This window comes from Salmo salar, chromosome ssa09, assembly GCF_905237065.1.
Source record: "Salmo salar chromosome ssa09, Ssal_v3.1, whole genome shotgun sequence".
Taxonomy (NCBI): domain Eukaryota; kingdom Metazoa; phylum Chordata; class Actinopteri; order Salmoniformes; family Salmonidae; genus Salmo; species Salmo salar.
The window spans coordinates 23,369,136-23,387,557 of record NC_059450.1 but is presented as its reverse complement, the minus strand read 5'-3'; the positions used below and the strand labels follow the sequence as shown (position 1 = coordinate 23,387,557).

Genomic DNA, 18,422 nt, shown 5'->3' with positions numbered 1-18,422 from the left:
AAAAACAATTATTTGTAATAAATATTCATTGGTTCAGATATTGGGGTGGCAGGTAGTCTAGTGGTTAGAGCGTTGGGCCTGTTCCCCGGTTGGCGTCTTTATACATTTGCTCTTAACTGACTTGCCTAGTTAAATAAAATAAATGGGGCCCCTGTATAGTATAAGGAGATTTGCAACACACATTGAAGAGAATGGGGTGGGGAAAAGTCGAATTCAGGAAGTACAGTTCCACTAATGTTTGCCCCTAGGAAAATATTATTTCATTAAAGTATTGTGCGTGTGTGTTCATTGATTTCGTCTGGAGACATCAAGGCCAGCTTGATTTTCTGGTAAGTGTTCTGCGGTTGCGCATTCAGTTGTTACCGAAAACTCGTAACTAAAATCACATGATTTGTGTCTTGTCATATGACATTGATGAGGACGACAAGCAACCAGCGACTCTGGACTTCACTAAAAGAAATAACCCTAAACTGTCAGGGATGAAGTTAACTTTTTTGTGTCGATAATATGTGGAGTATGGAATGCTGGGGAGTTTTGTCTACGATTGCTGCCGCCTGTCTGTTAGGTAAGGTTTGTTGTTTTAGCTAATCAACATTAACGTTAGCTTTAGCTGGCAGCACTCTGTTTTTAGATATCTAGATATGACTGATGGCAATTTGTCTACATGGGATTATTTGAGGTACCCATTTGTGCCAATGGCACTGTAGATACCTTTTTGTTTGTAAACTTTGTCAAGACAGCCACACCATATCACAATTCTGATTTGATTTGACATATTTTACTAAACGTGAAACTTTAATTGAATATGATTCAAAACGTTCATAAATGACTGAATGCAAAATTACACACTGCTTTGCAACATTGTTGCATAAATGTAGCTATAAAAGTTTCACATTCCACTTGTCACGTGAAGACATTTTTATATTTTATTAATCAAGCCCACAGTTAACACATTTACCCAAGCAGTCCCGAACAATGCTCTGGCAATAGAATATGATGTACAGTACACACACAAGGCCCTGGCCAACTCGGAGCATTTTGGAGTTTAAACCAGGGGAAATCATATGACCTGGTTTTGAATAATTGCAATTCTTGAAGAGGGTGTCTTTCTCTCAGCAAAGCAGCTCAGCTCATGGCTAATGTGATTACTGCGACAATAAGGTCTCTGTTTGCTGCTGCTCTCGCTTCTGTTTCCCCAACTCACTGACAGGTCAGACACCATGATATCTTGTGTTAACGGCATGTGATAATGAGACAAGATATCATAGTGTCTGACCTGTCCACAAATAGCTACATATCCTAAAGAAGACTTACTTTGAAATACTTGTGAAACATTGGCTACCACATTGTGAAATAGATCAGTTGGGTGTGATTCAGAATGACAGCATCATTGTAAGATATCAAAGGAATGAGGAAGTAGACATCTACAATCTTTCATGTTGGAACTTTGTGCCATTATTTGATTAGAAACAAGTCTTTAAAAAACATGTGCTTTACAATTTATAAGACCACAAAAACAACAAAAGGGATTTGGAGAATTTCCCTCAAACAGTAAGGGTTAATCTGTGGATGCCTACTGAAAGATAATCTAATTACAGTGAGGGGAAGGTTACAGTGCCGTGAAAAAGTTTTTGCCCCCTTTCTAATTTTCTCTAATTTTGCATATTTTTTTATACTGAATGTTATCGGATCGTCAACCAAAACCTAATAAAAGATAAAGGGAACCTGAGTGAACAAATAACAATGACATACTTATTTCATAAACAAAGTTATGCAACACCCAATGCTCATTTGTGAAAAACTAATTGCCCCTTTACACTCAATAACTGGTTGTGCCACCTTTAGCTGCCATGACTCCAACCAAACACTTCCTGTAGTTGTTGATCAGTCTCGCACGTCGCTATGGAGGAATTTTGGCCCACTCTTCCATGCAGAACTGCTGTAACTCAGCAACATTTGTGGGTTTTCAAGCATGATTTGCTTGTTTCAAGCCCTGGCACAACATCTCAATTGGGATTAGGTCTGGATTTTGACTAGGCCATTCCAAAACTTCAAATGTGTTGCTTTTTAGCCATTTTCATGTAGACTTGATTGTGTGTTTTGGGTCATTGTCTTGCTGCATTACCCAACTGCGCTTTAGCTTCAGCTCACAGACGGATGGCCTGACATTCTTCTGTAGAATTCTCTGATACAGCGCAGAATTCATGGTTCCTTCTAATAAGGCAAGTCATCCAGGTCCTGACGCAGCAAAGCATCCCCAAACCATCAGGCTTAACTGTTGGTATGAGGTTCTTAATGTGGAAAGCAGTGTTTGGTTTTTGCCAGGCATAATGGGACCCATGTCACCCAAAAGGTTATACTTTTGATATCTCTGTCCATAGAACATTCTTCCAAGAGTCTTGATGATCTTCCAGGTGCTTTTTGGCAAACTTGATTCAACTTTTGGATGACATGGGTCCCATTGTCATAGAGGAAATCAGAAAGCGGACAAATACTTTTTCATGGCACTGTAGGTGTCACACGACCTCCTGAAATGTGTTAAGCCTGCTCCGCGCCAGGCGACCCCAGCATTACTAACTCTTGCCACCATCAGTACACACACCTGCCTTTCCCCCGTCACGTGCATCAGCGATTATTGGACTCACCTGGACTCAATCACCTGTTTATTACCTCCCCTATAATTGTCAGTTCCCCAGCTCCGTTTGTATGTCGTTGTTACCTGTGTGCTGACGCTGTCCCTGTCTTGGTACCTGTCTGTTCTGCATAAAATGTTCAACGCTCTGTACCTTCTTCTCATCTCTGTCGTCAGTCCTTTCAAAGCTATCAAATACCAATTACCATTTTTCTTCTGAACCATACTAATTAGTCATTGACCCATTATGTTTCCAGAAAATCCAGCTTCCCATGTCATGATCTGCTCTATTTCCAGGCTATACCTTTGTCTATCAACCACATTACTACTTAGAGGCTGGGAATATACATGTTTTTCTGTTTCTATAACTATTTGCTCTAAAAATCTGGTTATAACAGGTGTGGTGGTGAGCCAGACGACGGCTCCCACGATGGCTCCTGCTGTGATGAACACCACATTCATTGAGAATGTGACGTTGACCACCAGAGTCAGTGAGAATGTGACTTTGACCACACCCATGCTCCTCAGCACCACATCCCCAGGCTGCTCTGCCCTCAACACCTCCACCTGTGAGACCTGTGTCCCAGGGTCCTACTCTGACAACGGTGAGTCTAGATGTCCTGCTAGCCTTACTTACCCTGGCCTGGCAGGAAGATGCTTAGTTTCAGTGAAGGGAGTAAAGGGGCAGCAGCTAGCCTAGCGGTTAAGAGCATTGTCAGTAACCCAAATAATTACTCATCACTGTAATGTCGTTTTTACCCATGTAACATCTATTTTTTGTGGACAGTGGACACAGGAGTTGTTGTTGGTATGTCGCTTTTTGCTGTATTATTTGACTCCTGAAATTTGTCTGACCTCTACAGACTAACTGAAAGTGAAAACTTATTTGGTTCAAATGTAAAATGAAGGTGGAAAGTGTTGTAAACAGCACCACCTATTCAATAACAGCCTTCTGATGTCTCCCCAGACACCCTGCTGTGTTCCTGCTGCCATGAGCCAGGGCTGTGTCTGTTCGCTGGGGCTTGCCTCCCATGTTCCGGAGGGTTCTTTCAGCCTCTGGCTGGACAACAGCGATGTCAGCCCTGCAGCCAGGGTTTTTACACCAAGTACGTCTCTGTCAACTGAGGGCATAGTTGATTCACAAACATTCTGTATACCACTGTTGCATTGACCCTCTTCCTGTTCTCCATCTCACCTTGCAGTTTCACCGGCAGCCGTATGTGTCAGTCCTGCTCCCCAGGCTCCTACAGCAACAACACAGGCTCCGACTCCTGCCGAAGCTGTTCTCCAGGTATTTATATCAATATTTTTCTGTTCTTGTTGTATAATCATCACAATAATGACTTACTTGTTACTATTACTGTTATTATATTATACTGTGTTTGTTTGTTCATCCATGCCTATATGCAGAGAAAAAGGAGTGAATAGAAATGTTGTAACAACTGACGAAAACAATCAGCTCTACTGTATAAGAGCTGGGCTTTAGTCATGCGCATTCAAGTAATCCAACTCGTTACAAAAATTGAATTGGATGTATGTTTTTTTAAATGGAATGTGTTATTTTCAGGTTTCTATACATCACAACAAAATGCCACATCGTGCAGTCCATGTCAACAGGGAACGTTCTGCAAGTAAGTGGCCCTTTTGTCACCTTAGATTTGTGTTTTCTTAACTAGTGTGGTTTGCACTGCAGCGGGATCCACACAACTGGCCCTGTGGCTTGTCTGCAGATCTAACATGGATCACATGCTCTCATCTCATGCAACTGATATTACTTCCCAAAACAGGACACACACACACAATTGGGTTAGTAGTAGGCATTGAAGAAATAATTTCATAGTTCAGTCATCAGACATGGGGTGGTGATAGCCAGCAGTATTAAACAGTATTTTGTAAATAAGTTCTTCCCTATTCATTGCACCCTTGTGGACGTCCCTCCCACAGCTCCTCCAGTTGTGCTCTGTGTCAGATCTGTCCTGCTGGTACAGAGTCTCTGCAGCCTGCTGCCAAGGAGTGCACACCTTGTCGTCCAGGTAACTGCCAGTGCCAGCCAACAATATCAATTGTGCTATTTATAATGCATACAGTGTGTTAAACATTTTTTTTTAAATGATTTAATATTTTTCTGAGAATGTTCCATTCAATGTAATATAAAGTAAATATTCAACTATGACTGTATATGAAGTAGCTCTATTCACAGATGGGTTATCTGGCACTGCATTGATTACATCTATAAACACACAAAATGAAGGCATCTACACTGAACAAAAATATAAATGCAACAAGATACATTATAAAGTAGGTGCCTGGACCAGAAAACCAGTCAGTATCTGGTGTGACCACCATTTGCCTCATGCAGCGTGACACATCTCCTTGGCATAGAGTTGATCAGGCTGTATATTGTGGCCTGTGGAATGTTGTCCCACTCCTCTTCAATGGCTGTGCGAAGTTTCTGGATATTGGCAGGAACTGGAACACGCTGTCGTACACATCGATCCAGAGCATCCCAAACGTGCTCAATGGGTGACATGTCTGGTGAGTATGCAGGCCATTGAAGAACTGGGACATTTTCAGCTTCCAGGAATTGTGTACAGATCCTTCCGACATGGGGCTGTGCATTATCATGCTGAAACACGAGGTGACTGCGGCAGATGAATGGCACGACAATGGGCATCAGGATCTCGTCATTCAAATTGCTCTCGATGAAATGCAATTGTGTTCGTTGTCCGTAGCTTATGCCTACCCATACCATAACCCCACCGCCACCATGGAGCACACAACGTTGACATCAGCAAACTGTCGCCCAAAAGACGCCATACACGCTGTCTGCCATCTGCCCAGTACAGTTGAAACTACGATTCATCCATGAAGAGCACACTTCTCCAGCACGCCAGTTGCCATCGAATGTTAGCATTTTCCCACTGAAGCCGGGTATGATGCCGAACTGCAGTCAGTTCAAGACCCTGGTGAAGACGGCGAGCACACAGATGAGCTTCCCTGAGACGGTTCTGACAATTTGTGCAGAAATTCTTCGGTTGTGCAAACCCACAGTTTCATCAGCTGTCCGGCTGGCTGGTCTCAGACGATCTTACAGGTGGAGAAGCCATGTGTGGATGTCCTGGGCTGGCGTGGTCTGTGGTTGTACGACCAAATTGTGGTTACACGTGGTTGTGAGGCCGCTTTGATGTACTGCCAATTCTCTAAAACAATGTTGGAGGTGGCTTATGGTAGTAAAATTAACATTAAATTCTCTGGCAACAGCTCTGGTGGACATTCCTGCATTCAGCATGTCAATTAAACACTCCCTCAACTTGAGACATCTGTGGCACATTTTTAGTGGCCTTTTATTGTCCCCAGCACAAGGTGCACCTACACTACCGTTCAAAAGTTTAGGGTCACTTACAAATGTCCTTGTTTTTGAAAGAAAAGCAACTTTTTTGTCAATTTAAATTACATCAAATTAATCAGAAATAGTGTAGACATTGTTAATGTTGTAAATGACTATTGTAGCTGGAAACTGCTTTTTTTTTTACAATAAAAAAAACCTGAATATCTACATAGGCGTACAGAGGCCCATTATCAGCAACCATCACTCATGTGTTCCAATGGCACGTTGTGTTAGCTAATCCAAGTTTATAACTTTAAAAGGATAATTGATCATTAGAAAACCCTTTTGCAATTATGTTAGCACAGCTGAAAACTGGTGTTCTGATGAAAGAAGCAATAAAACTGGTATTCTTTAGACTAGTTGAGTAGCTGGAGCATCAGCATTTTGTGGGTTCGATTAAACCAGTCTCAAGGCCAGCATCCCGGAGTCGCCTCTTCACTGTTGACGTTGAGATTGGTGTTTTGTGGGTACCATTTAATGAAGCTGCCAGTTGAAGACTTGTGAGGCGTCTGTTTCTCAAACTAGACACTCTAATGTACTTGTCCTCTTGCTCAGTTGTGCACCGGGGCTTCCCACTCTTTCTATTCTGGTTAGTGCCAGTTTGCACTGTTCTGTGAAGGCAGTAGTACACAGCGTTGTACGAGATCTTCAGTTTCTTGGCAATTTCTCACATGGAATAGCCTTCATTTCTCAGAAAAGGAATACTGACGAGTTGCAGAAGAAAGGTCTTTGTTTCTTGCCATTTTGAGCCTGTAATCAAATGCTGATGCTGCAGATACTCAACTAGTCTAAAGAAGACCAGTTTTATTGCCTCTTTAATCAGTACAACAGTTTTCAGCTGTGCTAACATAATTGCAAAAGGGTTTTCTAAGGATCAATTATCCTTTTAAAATGCTAAACTTGGATTAGCTAACACAATGTGCCATTGGAACACAGGAGTGGTGGTTGCTGATAATGGGCCTCTGTAGATATTCCATTTTAAAAAAACAGCAGTTTCCAGCAACAAGTCATTTACAACATTAACAATGTCTACACTGTATTTCTGATCAATTTGATGTTTTTTTTTAATGGACAAAAAATGTGCATTTCTTTCAAAAACAAGGACATTTCTAAGTGACCCCAAACTTTTGAACGGTAGTGTATGTAATGATCATGCTGTTTAATCAGCTTCTTGATATGCCACACCTGTCAGGTGGATGGATTTATTTTGACAAAGGAGTAATTTGTGCACAACATTTGAGAGAAGCTTTTTGTGCGTATGGAACATTTCTGGGATCTTTTATTTCAGCTCATGAAACATGGGACCAACACTTTACATGTTGCGTTCATATTTTTGTTCAGTATAATTCAAGGTAGTACACCGTAATAGCAGAGATTCAGTCAGTTTTAAATGGATGACATTTTAGTGGAGTAATCTGATTTAGGATGTATTGATGAGATGTTTGGTTTTGGACAGGTATGCACAAGGGTCCCCGTCAGAGTATGTGTCAAATATGCAGCAGCGGCTTCTTCCAGATCCGCTGGGGCCAGGAGACCTGTAACCTCTGCCCTGAAAACCACTACTGCCCAGTCAGTACCACATCCCTGACTCCCAGTAAACACCTCCAAAACTGAAAGTATCATTAAGGGATTTCCTGACCAACTTGAATGACCAAGGCTCACATCATCTGTTCCACAGAGTCCAGATGTGAACCCCATCCTGTGCCCCGGTGATGCCTTCTGTCCTGAAGGCAGCACTGCTCCAGGTTACTGCATGGAGACCTTCTTTCGCAAGGCAGGGGAGGAGTGTGAGCTGGCCCCCGTCACCATTGCTTTACTTGTCATAGGAGGAGGAGGTATGTCTGAAGAAACATGTTGAAAATATTGGTGTAGTGGAAGGAAAGTGGTTTGAACTTTAGGCTACCACTTAGATGTTGAAAACCCTTGTCAAGCTGTCATAATGAAGTGAGCAAAATAATTGGCTTCCCATATTTACTTCTTTTTTTGTGACCCTTTGAGAAAAGTTGTTCACTGACATGAACCTTGTTTATTTCTTCTAATTGCACAAATTGTATGCATTTTCTGGGCACTACTAAGTACAAATATCCAAATATATGATTGAATTATCTTGTTTAGAGGTCATTTGATCAGGAGGCAACATCTTGTAGCAAAAACAAAGTGTAATAGAAATCATGCTGAAGTAATAGAGTAGTAGTAAGTGAACGTTGTAGTCTTGTTGCATACAGTCTGTTTTCTTTATTTCCTCTGGTCCAGTGGCCCTACTCTTCATCATCCTGCTGGTGTTGCGTCGAAGACGAGACACAGACGGAGAGCTTTCCCTTGCACGACAACCTCTGTTACGCAAAGAGCGGCCGCAAGGTCGATACTACGGGATCCCATGTGATGCCGAGCCAGTATACGCTGGTTGGTGAGCATGTCCCCAGCCCCATCTGATGCCTCCAATTATTGGGGTAAAATGTCTGGCTTTCAGAGCAAAATCAACTGAATTCTATGTACCTCAGCTTTGGACTAATGGACCATAAGAGAAAGCAGACTCACACCAAATCCTAGCCATGGTTTACCAAATGTCCATTTGAGTACTTTTGATAACTCACTAGCTCTTTCATGCGGTACATCTCCTAGATGTAATTTTTTATTTATTTAACTAGGCAAGTCAGTTAAGAACAAATTCTTATTTTCAATGACTGCCTAGGAACAGTAGGTTAACTGCCTACTGTTCCTAGGGTTAACTGCCTACTGTTCCTAGGGGCAGAACGACAGATTTTTACCTTGTCAGCTCGGGGATTCGATCTTGCAACCTTTCGGTTACTAGTCCAACGCTCTAACCACTAGGCTACCTGCTGCTGTCATTCTTGACAAGCAGAAGTGTTTTTCTTCAGTATTTTGTGCTTTAGTGAAGGCTGACCCTATTACATTTGTTAAAAAGAAGAGAAAATGTCAGCAATTGAATTCCTCTTTAGGTTCATTAGGTCAATGGTTTAAAGAGGCACACAGGATGGTTGAGGAGGTTTGAAAACTGCTTGTTGAGCCTCTTATAAGGACTTTGTTATATGAAAAGCACTTGTTTTTGTTTGTAAATGTTACTGCATTCATTTATGGTAGATCGAAAGTTATGCTTTAAAGATTGTTTTAAGTAAATGTTCCCCTCTTTCACAGAAATAATCTTTCCTGGTTATACAGATTAATAATATTGATGTGAGGTACTATGTATTATCTTTATGTTTGAAATGCAAATCTATATTCAGCATTAGCAATGTTTTTGACCTGTTCTTTAAAAGAAAATTATATTTGTATGTTTTAAAGAAAAACACTGACTCCACTCCAGGGTATATACTGGAATAAAGCAGAACTTTGCACTAGTTTCAAGTGACATTCTGTTGTATAATTACTAGCCTATAAAATAACAAGATGCAGACTGAAGTTATTTAAGTATGTTTCATGAGGTGTGCGAACAAGAAAACTAACTTTTTACAGGATCGCGTACTGATTGTCCTAATGTGGTACACCGTAGTAGTTCATTGCATGCGGTGATGCCAATTTAGCAATTTTGTTGCTAGATTTAGCAACTTTATTTTTCAAACAGCACCTAGCAACAAATTTAGCTACTTTTAAAAATGTATTTGGAATTTTTAGCAACTTTTGAAAAGTGACTCAAACGCTAAAATGCACGCATTTTTCCTCTAAACGATTTTCTCTGTCACACACTCAGTCACAACACACGGGCCTGGCTGCAAAAGTGCACTGTGAGTGACGTCAGCAGCAGGCGCTCAGCTCGTGCACAGGCAGCAGAAGGCAAGCAGCAATTTCCGTAAATTGCAAATCATTGTTGGCTGGCTGACAGCAGCAGTAGTATGGGTTCGACGAGCCAAACCCAATGAATATAGTTGGTCACGAATGTGTCTCAATCAAAACATGTCTCAATCAAAATCGTACAGAAAACAGTGGTAGTCTGTACCTGAACAAATGTCAAATCATATTTTTTGCCGAGATGGCCAGTCAATTTGAGTTACGTTATTGAATATTCTACGTAATGACGCAGTTTTACGTTATCACGCAATGACATCACAACGTAATTTAGCAACAAATCAACCTGACCTCTAGCAACTTACCCTGAAAATTAGTTGGCAACACTGATTGCATGACAAAAAAAGATGGGGGCCACCATGGCAAGGAACGTCTCTGGTATGTAAATGCTTTGCCACATTATTCAGATATTAGCTACCTGTGATCAATTCAATGTTTTCTGTAAACTCTATTGCTCTGTTTTACAATCATAATAGCTAGTCTCTTGCTAACAAGGCGACTTTCGTGGCTATGATTACCACATTCTAAGGTTATCAAATGCCAGCCCATACATACTCTAGTCTGATTAATCGGTAGTTTTACAGTGAGTATACAATACAGAATGTTGAGTAAAAATAATTTTTGCTACCGGCTGCTTGAAATTTGAGACAAAATATTCACAGCTAAGTATTGTTTACCCGATTTAGAGAGCTGGTAGGTATGGTTCGGTTAGGCACCAATGTAAAAATGAGTTTTTTTTTTATTTGATATTCGGATTTTAATCACCCCCCCCCCCTAAAAAAACAAAGTGTGGATTGTATCTCAGTTTTTATACACCTTTTTGGATGTAGTCTGCCAATACAGGCTTCCCTGGGGGTCAGTTGGTATACCATGGTGTTTTCAACTCCAGGGTTGTGGGTTCGATTCCCACGGGGGGCCAGTACAAAAAAAATACAAAAATATAAATGAAATGTATGCATTCACTACTGTAAGTCGCTCTGGATAAGAGCGTCTGCTAAATGACTAAAATGTAAATGTAAATACATTCTTAAAAGGGGTTTCCTGCTTGTTTAAAGCTGTGTACAGTTCGTTAAGCGCCAGCTTGTATTTTAATTGTCCTGAGGTGGAATTTATACAGCAGTAACAATAACAGCCTACAACTCCCTCGGGAAGTGGAAAGGTCATCATTTGACCATCAGGTATTCCAAGATGGGTGAACAGTGGGTCGACACTTCTAACGTGCTGGAATAAGCACACCAGTTAGAGTTGATGAAGAGGGAAACTCTCCCCCCCTCAATTTGCCCCACTGTCCTGTCCTGTCCCCCAGGTGAATGGCGAATCAATCGAGTTGGATAGCTGTGGGGGGGTATCTTGTCTGAGAGCCATGTTTCTGAAAAGCAAAGAATATTTCAGTTCCGAGAGTCCCGTCGGTAGCAAATCCGCGATCGGAGGGGATCTATTTTATTATCAAGTGACTGTTTTTTTCCCTTTGCCTTAATCTCACCAGGATCCCCCCTCTCTTGCCTCTAACGCCGGCGTTTCCTTTTGGGTAGCCTGAATTTTAGGTTGGAATTAGAGTCCAGGGCAGATGAGTCGAAGGCAGAATTGGGGTAAGTAACTGCCGATCTGTTGTTCAAGAGTTCTTGTCGGTTGTAAGAAATAATAGCGGATACATTTAATGAAAATAGAGTAAAAATAAATAACAAAATAATCACGAACAGCTGGGTCGGAGCTTGCAAAACGGTGACCATCCAGTACGGCACCATTGTAGGCTAAACATTTTTTTTAAATGCATTTACAGATGGCATACAAGTTTGTTATTAAGCCACGTGGAAGTTCACATTTTCGAGAAGGCATTTCTGCCCAAAAATGCATTTTGCTAAAATAATTGTTTACATTCAAATGTCTCCTGTGAAGTAGTGACGCCCGACATGCCTAGTTTCCTGAAACGAGTCACATATACCTATTGGCTTTCAAAAGTAAACAATACTTTCCTGTGGATATTTTGTCTAAAATTTAGAGCAGCAAAAAGTACAAACCGCACTAGCCCAAAGGCCGGCTGATGGCGATGTTGAGTCGTTTCATTTTACCGTCCAAACGCAATACATTCTTATCCCTTGTGGACCAATAGGTACCTAAAACATTCTCCATTCAGGCTGCATAGGCTTCAATATCATACTTAACATTTTTAAATGGCAAGAAGGCGGGGGAAAAACTGGGGAAATATGCGTGCTTTCCTTATGAAACACCATTTTTCCACCACCACGCTAGTGGCTAAATGCTAATCCCGGATGTTACCTATCATGTTCAGACAATCCGGTTGAAAAGATCAGACCAGGGGTTCTGTTTCTTTTACAACAGCGCATTATGGGAAACCAAGACTGTTCTCAGGGCAGACCTGGTTGTAGCTAGATATGTCCGAGTTGTCGGGGACAAATTTAGCATTTTAGTTAACCCTTTTCCTAAACTTAACATAATTCTCCTAACCTGCCAAAGTACACATTTTCCAAATGTTTTTGTTGCCTTTTAGCCATTAAATAACGTTAAGGAGGAAATCGAAACCTATGCAGCCTGAAAGGATATTTTTTTGTAGGTACAAACGGGTCCATGAGGGATACAAATGTATTGCCAGCTGCATACAACGCGTTTGGATAGTAAAATTAAACAACTCAATATCGCCATCTGCTGACCTTTGGGCTAAAACCGCCTTGACAACCGGTACGAGTAAGTTTAAATGTATTTTTATTCAACATTCTGGTTTGTAAGGAACATTTACATGATTTTGCACACAGATGTTTCAGGGTGTAAGCCTATATACCAATTAATTGTGTATTACAGCCTGATTAATCAGACAATCCATACTCATGCTAGCTTGCTAGCTATTTCTATGGTCAATGTGTTGCTAACGTGTAGTGTAATGCTAATGAATATACAAGTTAGTGCCAAAATAATGGAAAAACTTGAATAAATGAGGGATACAAAGTATATTGAAACTAGGTGCTTTCACAAAGGTGTGGTTTCCTGAGTTTATTAAGCAATTATCATCACATCACGACAGGGCTGTAGTGGAGCAGGTTAAGAACTTCAAGTTCCTTGGCGTCCACATCACCAACAAACTAACATGGTCCAAGCACACCAATACAGTAGTGAAGAGGGCACGACAAAACCTTTTCCCCCTCAGGAGACTGAAAAGATTTGGCATGGGTCCTCAAAAGGTTCTACAGCTGCACCATCAAGAGCATCCTGACGGGTTGCATCACGGCCTGGTATGGCAACTGCAAGGCACTACAGAGGGTAGTGCTTACGGCCCAGTACATCACCGGGGCCAAGTTTCCTGCCATCAGGACCTCTATATCAGGTGGTGTCAAAGAAAGGCCCTAAAAATTGTCAAAGACTCCAGCCACCCTAGTCATAGAATGTTCTCTCTGGTACCGCACAGCAAGCGGTACCGGAGCGCCAAGTCTAGGACCAAGAGGCTTCTAAACAACTTCTACCCCCAAGCCATAAGACTCCTGAACATCTAATCAAATGGCTACCCAAACTATTTGCATTGCCCCCCCCCCCCTTCTACGCTGCTGCTACTCTCTGTTATCTATGCATAGTCGCTTTAATAACTCTACATATATAGTCGTGGCCAAAAGTTTTGAGAATGACACATATTAGTCTGCTGCCTCAGTTGTATGATGGCAATTTGCATATACTCCAGAATGTTATGAAGAGTGATCAGATGAATTGCAATTAATTGCGAAGTCCCTCTTTGCCATGCAAATGAACTGAATCCACAAAAAACATTTCCACTGCATTTCAGCCCTGCCACAAAAGGACCAGCTGACATCATGTCAGTGATTCTCTCGTTAACACAGGTGTGAGTATTGACGAGGACAAGGCTGGAGATCACTCTGTCATGCTGATTGAGTTCGAATAACAGACTGGAAGCTTCAAAAGGAGGGTGGTGCTTGGAATCATTGTTCTTCCTCTGTCAACCATGCAAGGAAACACGTGCCGTCATCATTGCTTTGCACAAAAGGGCTTCACAGGTCAATCCTCAAGAGGCGGGTGGACAAACAAAAACCCACAAATTCTGACAAACTCCAAGCATTGATTATGCAAGAATGGGCTGCCATCAGTCAGGATGTGGCCCAGAAGTTAATTGACAGCATGCCAGGGACAGCCTGTAATTATACTTCAGTATTCCATAGTAACATCTGACAAAAATATCTGAAGACACTGAAGCAGCAAACTTTGGAAATTAATATTTGTGTCATTCTCAAAACTTTTGGCCACGACTGTACATATTACCTCAATTAGGTGTCCCTCGGTGTCGAGGGACACCGGTACCTCCTGTATATAGACTCGCAATTGTTATTTTACTGCTGCTCTTTAATTATTTAAAATACTTTTTTTTTTAGGTCTTTTCTTAAAACTGCATTGTTGGTTAAGGGCTTGTAAGTAAGGGTTTCACTGTAAGGTCTACACCTGTTGTATTCGGCGCATGTGACAAATAACATTTGATTTGGGCCACCATGGCTATGCCCCCATAGGATGATAATGCCCCCAGCTACAGGCCGAGAGTGGTCACTGAATGGTTTGATGAGAATGAAAATTATATAAACCATATGCCATGGCTGTCTCAGTTACCAGATCGCAACCCAGTTCACACTTATGGGAGATTCTGGAGCGGCGCCGGAGACGGCGTTTTCCACCACCATCTACAGAGCTCCAAATGATGGAATTTATTTTGGAAGAATGTAAACACATCCCTTCAGTAGCGTTTCAGACACTTGTAGAATCTATGCCAAGGTGCATTGGAGCTGTTCTGTCTTGTGGTGGCCCAATACCCTATTAAGATACTTTGTTGGTGTTTCCTTTAGTTTGGCAGTTAGCTGTATATGCTACTGTTATCAGTTGTGAAAAAGTAGCTAAATGGCTTCCCTAATTTTAGGAATTTCCATCTCTTGTATTCATAGGCTTGCAGAGGTCATTGACTGTTTGCCAGGGGGCAGCAGATATGTCGCTTCTCCACCATAATCCATCATCAAACCATGCAGAGTTCTGTGCTTTCTACCCCTGCATGGGCTTGTCTGTCTGCTAAAGCCATCCAGACACCCCAACAGGTCATCCTGTTACGGTGGGGGCTGCAATCACATAGTACTGATTAGCTTGATCAGATTCACCCTACCAAGTTATATTGTGCAAATTCAATTCACTAAGTGCAATTAGCTTTTTTTTTTACTATTCATGTTTTCCAAGCTTTTGTTTCAATTGTTAATTTGAAAGATTGATCAAAATCAATTCATAAGATTGTTGGCAGGCATATCAACTGGCTTTATGTTTGAATGGCATGAAACTGGAAAGGTTTTATTAAATGTATTTTTACTCATTTGGGTGGGGCTTGGTTATTGCGGGGTTGCACCTCTCATTCCCAGCCTGGTCCAGCAGCCAAGCAGAAACCTCACGTACATCAGCCTGAAGAAGGGAAAGAGGAAGTCTGTGAAATCAGTGGTGAAGAGGTTCATGCGGCTGCACTGTGGCCTATGGATTAGACGCAAGGTAATGTACAGTCTCTCATTCAATGTTTTCCTTAGTTTCTGAAACCATAAAGGTTGTGGAAATTACCTTATCCCAGTGTCTCCTCTGTCTTTGAATTGACACTGCTGGTTCACAACAGGCTGGATACAAGAAAAAACTGGAAGAAGTTGCCTGCAAGAAAGAAGCGTTTAAGGGAGCATGTGTTTTGTAACGAAACACCGACCGAGCTTTTGGAAAAAATGACCACAAAATTCTGGAAGAGGAGGAACTTGTTTGTCAATGATCCCTACAAGAAATACCATGAATGTGTCAACCTAAAAGTCTAACAGCCCAGTGGGTTCTTCAGGAACAAAACTGATGTGTGCGCAACTCTTGGGGCAAAACAGACGGGGTTGGCTTTGAACTAAAGGATTGTTGACAACATGTAAACTATATTTCCTCTCAAATTTTTCTTGAAAATAAATGTGCACTTCTCTCAAATACACCGGTACAGTGACTGGCGAAAGTAGTCACTCCCCTTGGCATTTTTCCTATTTTGTTGCCTTACAACCTGGAATTAAAATAGATTTTGGGGGGGGGGTTTGTATCATTTGATTTACACAACATGCCTACCACTTTGAAGATGCAAAATATATTTTTTTTGGTGAAAAACAAGAAATAAGACAAACTGAACTTGAGCGTGCATAACTATTCACCCCCGAAGTCAATACGTTGTAGAGCCACCTTTTGCTGCAATTACAGCTGCAAGTCTCTTGGGGTATGTCTCTATAAGCTTGACACATCTAGCTACTGGGAGTTTTGCCCATTCTTCAAGGCAAAACTGCTGCAGCTCCTTGAAGTTGGATGGGTTCCGCTGGTGTACAGCAATCTTTAAGTCATACCACAGATTCTCAATTGGATTGAGGTCTGGGCTTTGACTAGGCCATTCCAAGACATTTAAATGTTTCCCCTTAAACCACTCAAGTGTTGCTTTAGCAGTATGCTTAGGGTCATTGTCCTGCTGGAAGTGAACCTCCGCCCCAGTCTCAAATCTCTGGAAGACTGAAACAGGTTTCCCTCAAGAATTTCCCTGTATTTAGCACCATCCATCATTCCTTCAATTCTGACCAGTTTCCCAGTCCCTGCCGATGTAAAAACATCCCCAGAGCATGATGCTGCCACCACCATACTTCACTTTGGAGATGGTGTTCTCGGGGTGATGAGAGGTGTTGGGTTTGCGCCAGACATAGTGTTTTCCTTGATGGCCAAAAAGCTTAATTTTAGTCTCATTTGACCAGAGTACCTTCTTCCATATGTTTGGGGAGTCTCCCACATGCCTTTTGGCAAACACCAAACATGTTTGCTTATTTTTTTCTTTAAGCAATGCCTTTTTTCTGGCCACTCTTCCATAAAGCCCAGCTCTGTAGAGTGTATTGCTCAAAGTGGTCCTATGGACAGATACTCCAATCTCTGCTAATGGTGCTTTGCAGCTCCTTCAGGTTATCTTTGGCCCCTTTGTTGCCTCTCTGATTAATGCCCTCCTTGCCTGGTCCGTGCGTTTGAATGGGCGGCCCTCTCTTGGGAGGTTTGTTGTGGTGCCATATTCTTTCCATTTTTAATAATGAATTTAATGGTGCTCCGTGGGATGTTCAAAGTTTCTGATATTCTTTTATAACCCAACCCTGATCTGTACTTCTCCACAACTTTGTCCCTGACCTGTTTGGAGAGCTCCTTGGTCTTCATAGTGCCGCTTGCTTGGTGGTACCGCTTGCTTAGTGGTGTTGCAGACTCTGAGGCCTTTCAGAACAGGTGTGTGTGTGTGTGTGTGTGTGTGTGTGTGTGTGTGTGTGTGTGTGTGTGTGTGTGTGTGTGTGTATATAACACGCACACACACACACACACACAGGTCATGTGACACTTAGATTGCACACAGGTGGACTTTTAAAACTAATTATATGACTTCTGAAGGTAATTGGTTGTACCAGATCTTATTTAGGGGCTTCATAGCAAATGGGGTGAATACATATGCACGCAGCACCTTTTTTTAATTTGTTTCATAATTTAGCGAAAAAAGTTTCACTACACCAATTTGGACTATTTTGTGTACTGTCGTGGCCAAAAGTTTTCAGAATGACACATTAATTTTCACAGTCTGCTGCCTCGGTGTCTTCAGATATATTTGTCAGATGTTACTATGGAATACTGAAGTATAATTACAAGAATTTCATAAGTGTCAAAGGCTTTTATTGACAATTACATGAAGTTGATGCAAAGAGTCAATATTTGCAGTGTTGATCCTTCTTTTTCAAGACCTCTGCAATACGCCCTGGCATGCTGTCAATTAACTTCTGGGCCACATCCTGACTGATGGCAGCCCATTCTTGCATAATCAATGCTTGGAGTTTGTCCACCCACCTCTTGAGGATTGACCACAAGTTCGCAATGGGATTAAGGTCTGGGGAGTTTCCTGGCCATGGACCCAAAATATCCATGTTTTGTTCCCTGAGCCACTTAGTTATCACTTTTGCCTTAAGGCAAGGTGCTCCATCATGCTGGAAAAGGCATTGTTCGACACCAAACTGTTCCTGGATGGTTGGGAGAAGTTGCTCTCGGAGGATGTGTTGGTACCATTCTTTATTCATGGCTGTGTTCTTAGGCAAAATTGTGAGTGAGCCCACTCCCTTGGCTGAGAAGCAACCCCACACATGAATGGTCTCAGGATGCTTTACTGTTGGCATGACGCAGGACTGATGGTAGCGCTCACCTTGTCTTCTCCGGACAAGCTTTTTTCCGGATGCCCCAAACAATCGGAAAGGGGATTCATCAGAGAAAATGACTTTACCCCAGTCCTCAGCAGTCCAATCCCTGTACCTTTTTGCAGAATATCAGTCTGTCCCTGATGTTTTCCCTGGAGAGAAGTGGCTTCTTTGCTGCGCTTCTTGACACCAGACCATCCTCCAAAAGTCTTCACTTCACTGTGCGTGCAGATGCACTCACACCTGTCTGCTGCCATTCCTGAGCAAGCTCTGTACTGGTGGTGCCCCGATCCCGCAGCTGAATCAACTTTAGGAGACGGTCCTGGCGCTTGCTGGACTTTCTTGGGCGCCCTGA

General features: G+C 42.0%; 2 protein-coding genes across 4 annotated transcripts; both read left to right on the top strand.

The window, feature by feature from the left end:
- The first annotated feature begins 358 nt into the window (after window positions 1-358).
- Window positions 359-9,379, top strand: LOC106610990 (major surface trophozoite antigen 11). Of its 3 annotated transcripts, none has more exons than XM_014210766.2 (9): window positions 359-565; window positions 3,031-3,237; window positions 3,600-3,738; window positions 3,835-3,923; window positions 4,200-4,263; window positions 4,577-4,665; window positions 7,477-7,589; window positions 7,699-7,855; window positions 8,274-9,379. In XM_014210766.2, the coding sequence occupies exons 1-9, from the start codon at window positions 508-510 to the stop codon at window positions 8,429-8,431; spliced, it is 1,074 nt and encodes a 357-aa protein (XP_014066241.2). In that variant the 5' UTR covers window positions 359-507; the 3' UTR covers window positions 8,432-9,379. The 3 variants fall into 3 exon arrangements, with proteins under 3 accessions (XP_014066241.2, XP_014066242.2, XP_014066243.2); XM_014210767.2 differs by lacking the exon at window positions 359-565 and adding an exon at window positions 2,698-2,804; XM_014210768.2 differs by lacking the exon at window positions 359-565 and adding an exon at window positions 2,726-2,746.
- A 4,899-nt stretch (window positions 9,380-14,278) lies between these two features.
- LOC106610993 (39S ribosomal protein L35, mitochondrial) lies at window positions 14,279-15,907 on the top strand. Its single transcript, XM_014210773.2, has 3 exons — window positions 14,279-14,931; window positions 15,230-15,353; window positions 15,472-15,907. Exons 1-3 carry the CDS (start codon window positions 14,846-14,848, stop codon window positions 15,541-15,543), a joined length of 282 nt encoding a protein of 93 aa, XP_014066248.1. The 5' UTR covers window positions 14,279-14,845; the 3' UTR covers window positions 15,544-15,907.
- The last annotated feature ends 2,515 nt before the right edge of the window (window positions 15,908-18,422 follow it).

What these genes read in the sequence shown, in the direction of transcription:
- LOC106610990 (XM_014210766.2), top strand. Translation starts at nt 508, where the DNA reads ATGTGGAGTATGGAATGCTGGGGAGTTTTGTCTACGATTGCTGCCGCC. An exon ending in AGCCAGGGTTTTTACACCAA is followed by an intron (nt 3,739 to 3,834) that starts GTACGTCTCTGT and finishes CTCACCTTGCAG; the next exon opens with TTTCACCGGCAGCCGTATGT. An exon ending in ACTTGTCATAGGAGGAGGAG is followed by an intron (nt 7,856 to 8,273) that starts GTATGTCTGAAG and finishes CCTCTGGTCCAG; the next exon opens with TGGCCCTACTCTTCATCATC.
- LOC106610993 (XM_014210773.2), top strand. Translation starts at nt 14,846, where the DNA reads ATGCAGAGTTCTGTGCTTTCTACCCCTGCATGGGCTTGTCTGTCTGCT. An exon ending in CAACAGGTCATCCTGTTACG is followed by an intron (nt 14,932 to 15,229) that starts GTGGGGGCTGCA and finishes TCTCATTCCCAG; the next exon opens with CCTGGTCCAGCAGCCAAGCA. An exon ending in GCCTATGGATTAGACGCAAG is followed by an intron (nt 15,354 to 15,471) that starts GTAATGTACAGT and finishes GGTTCACAACAG; the next exon opens with GCTGGATACAAGAAAAAACT.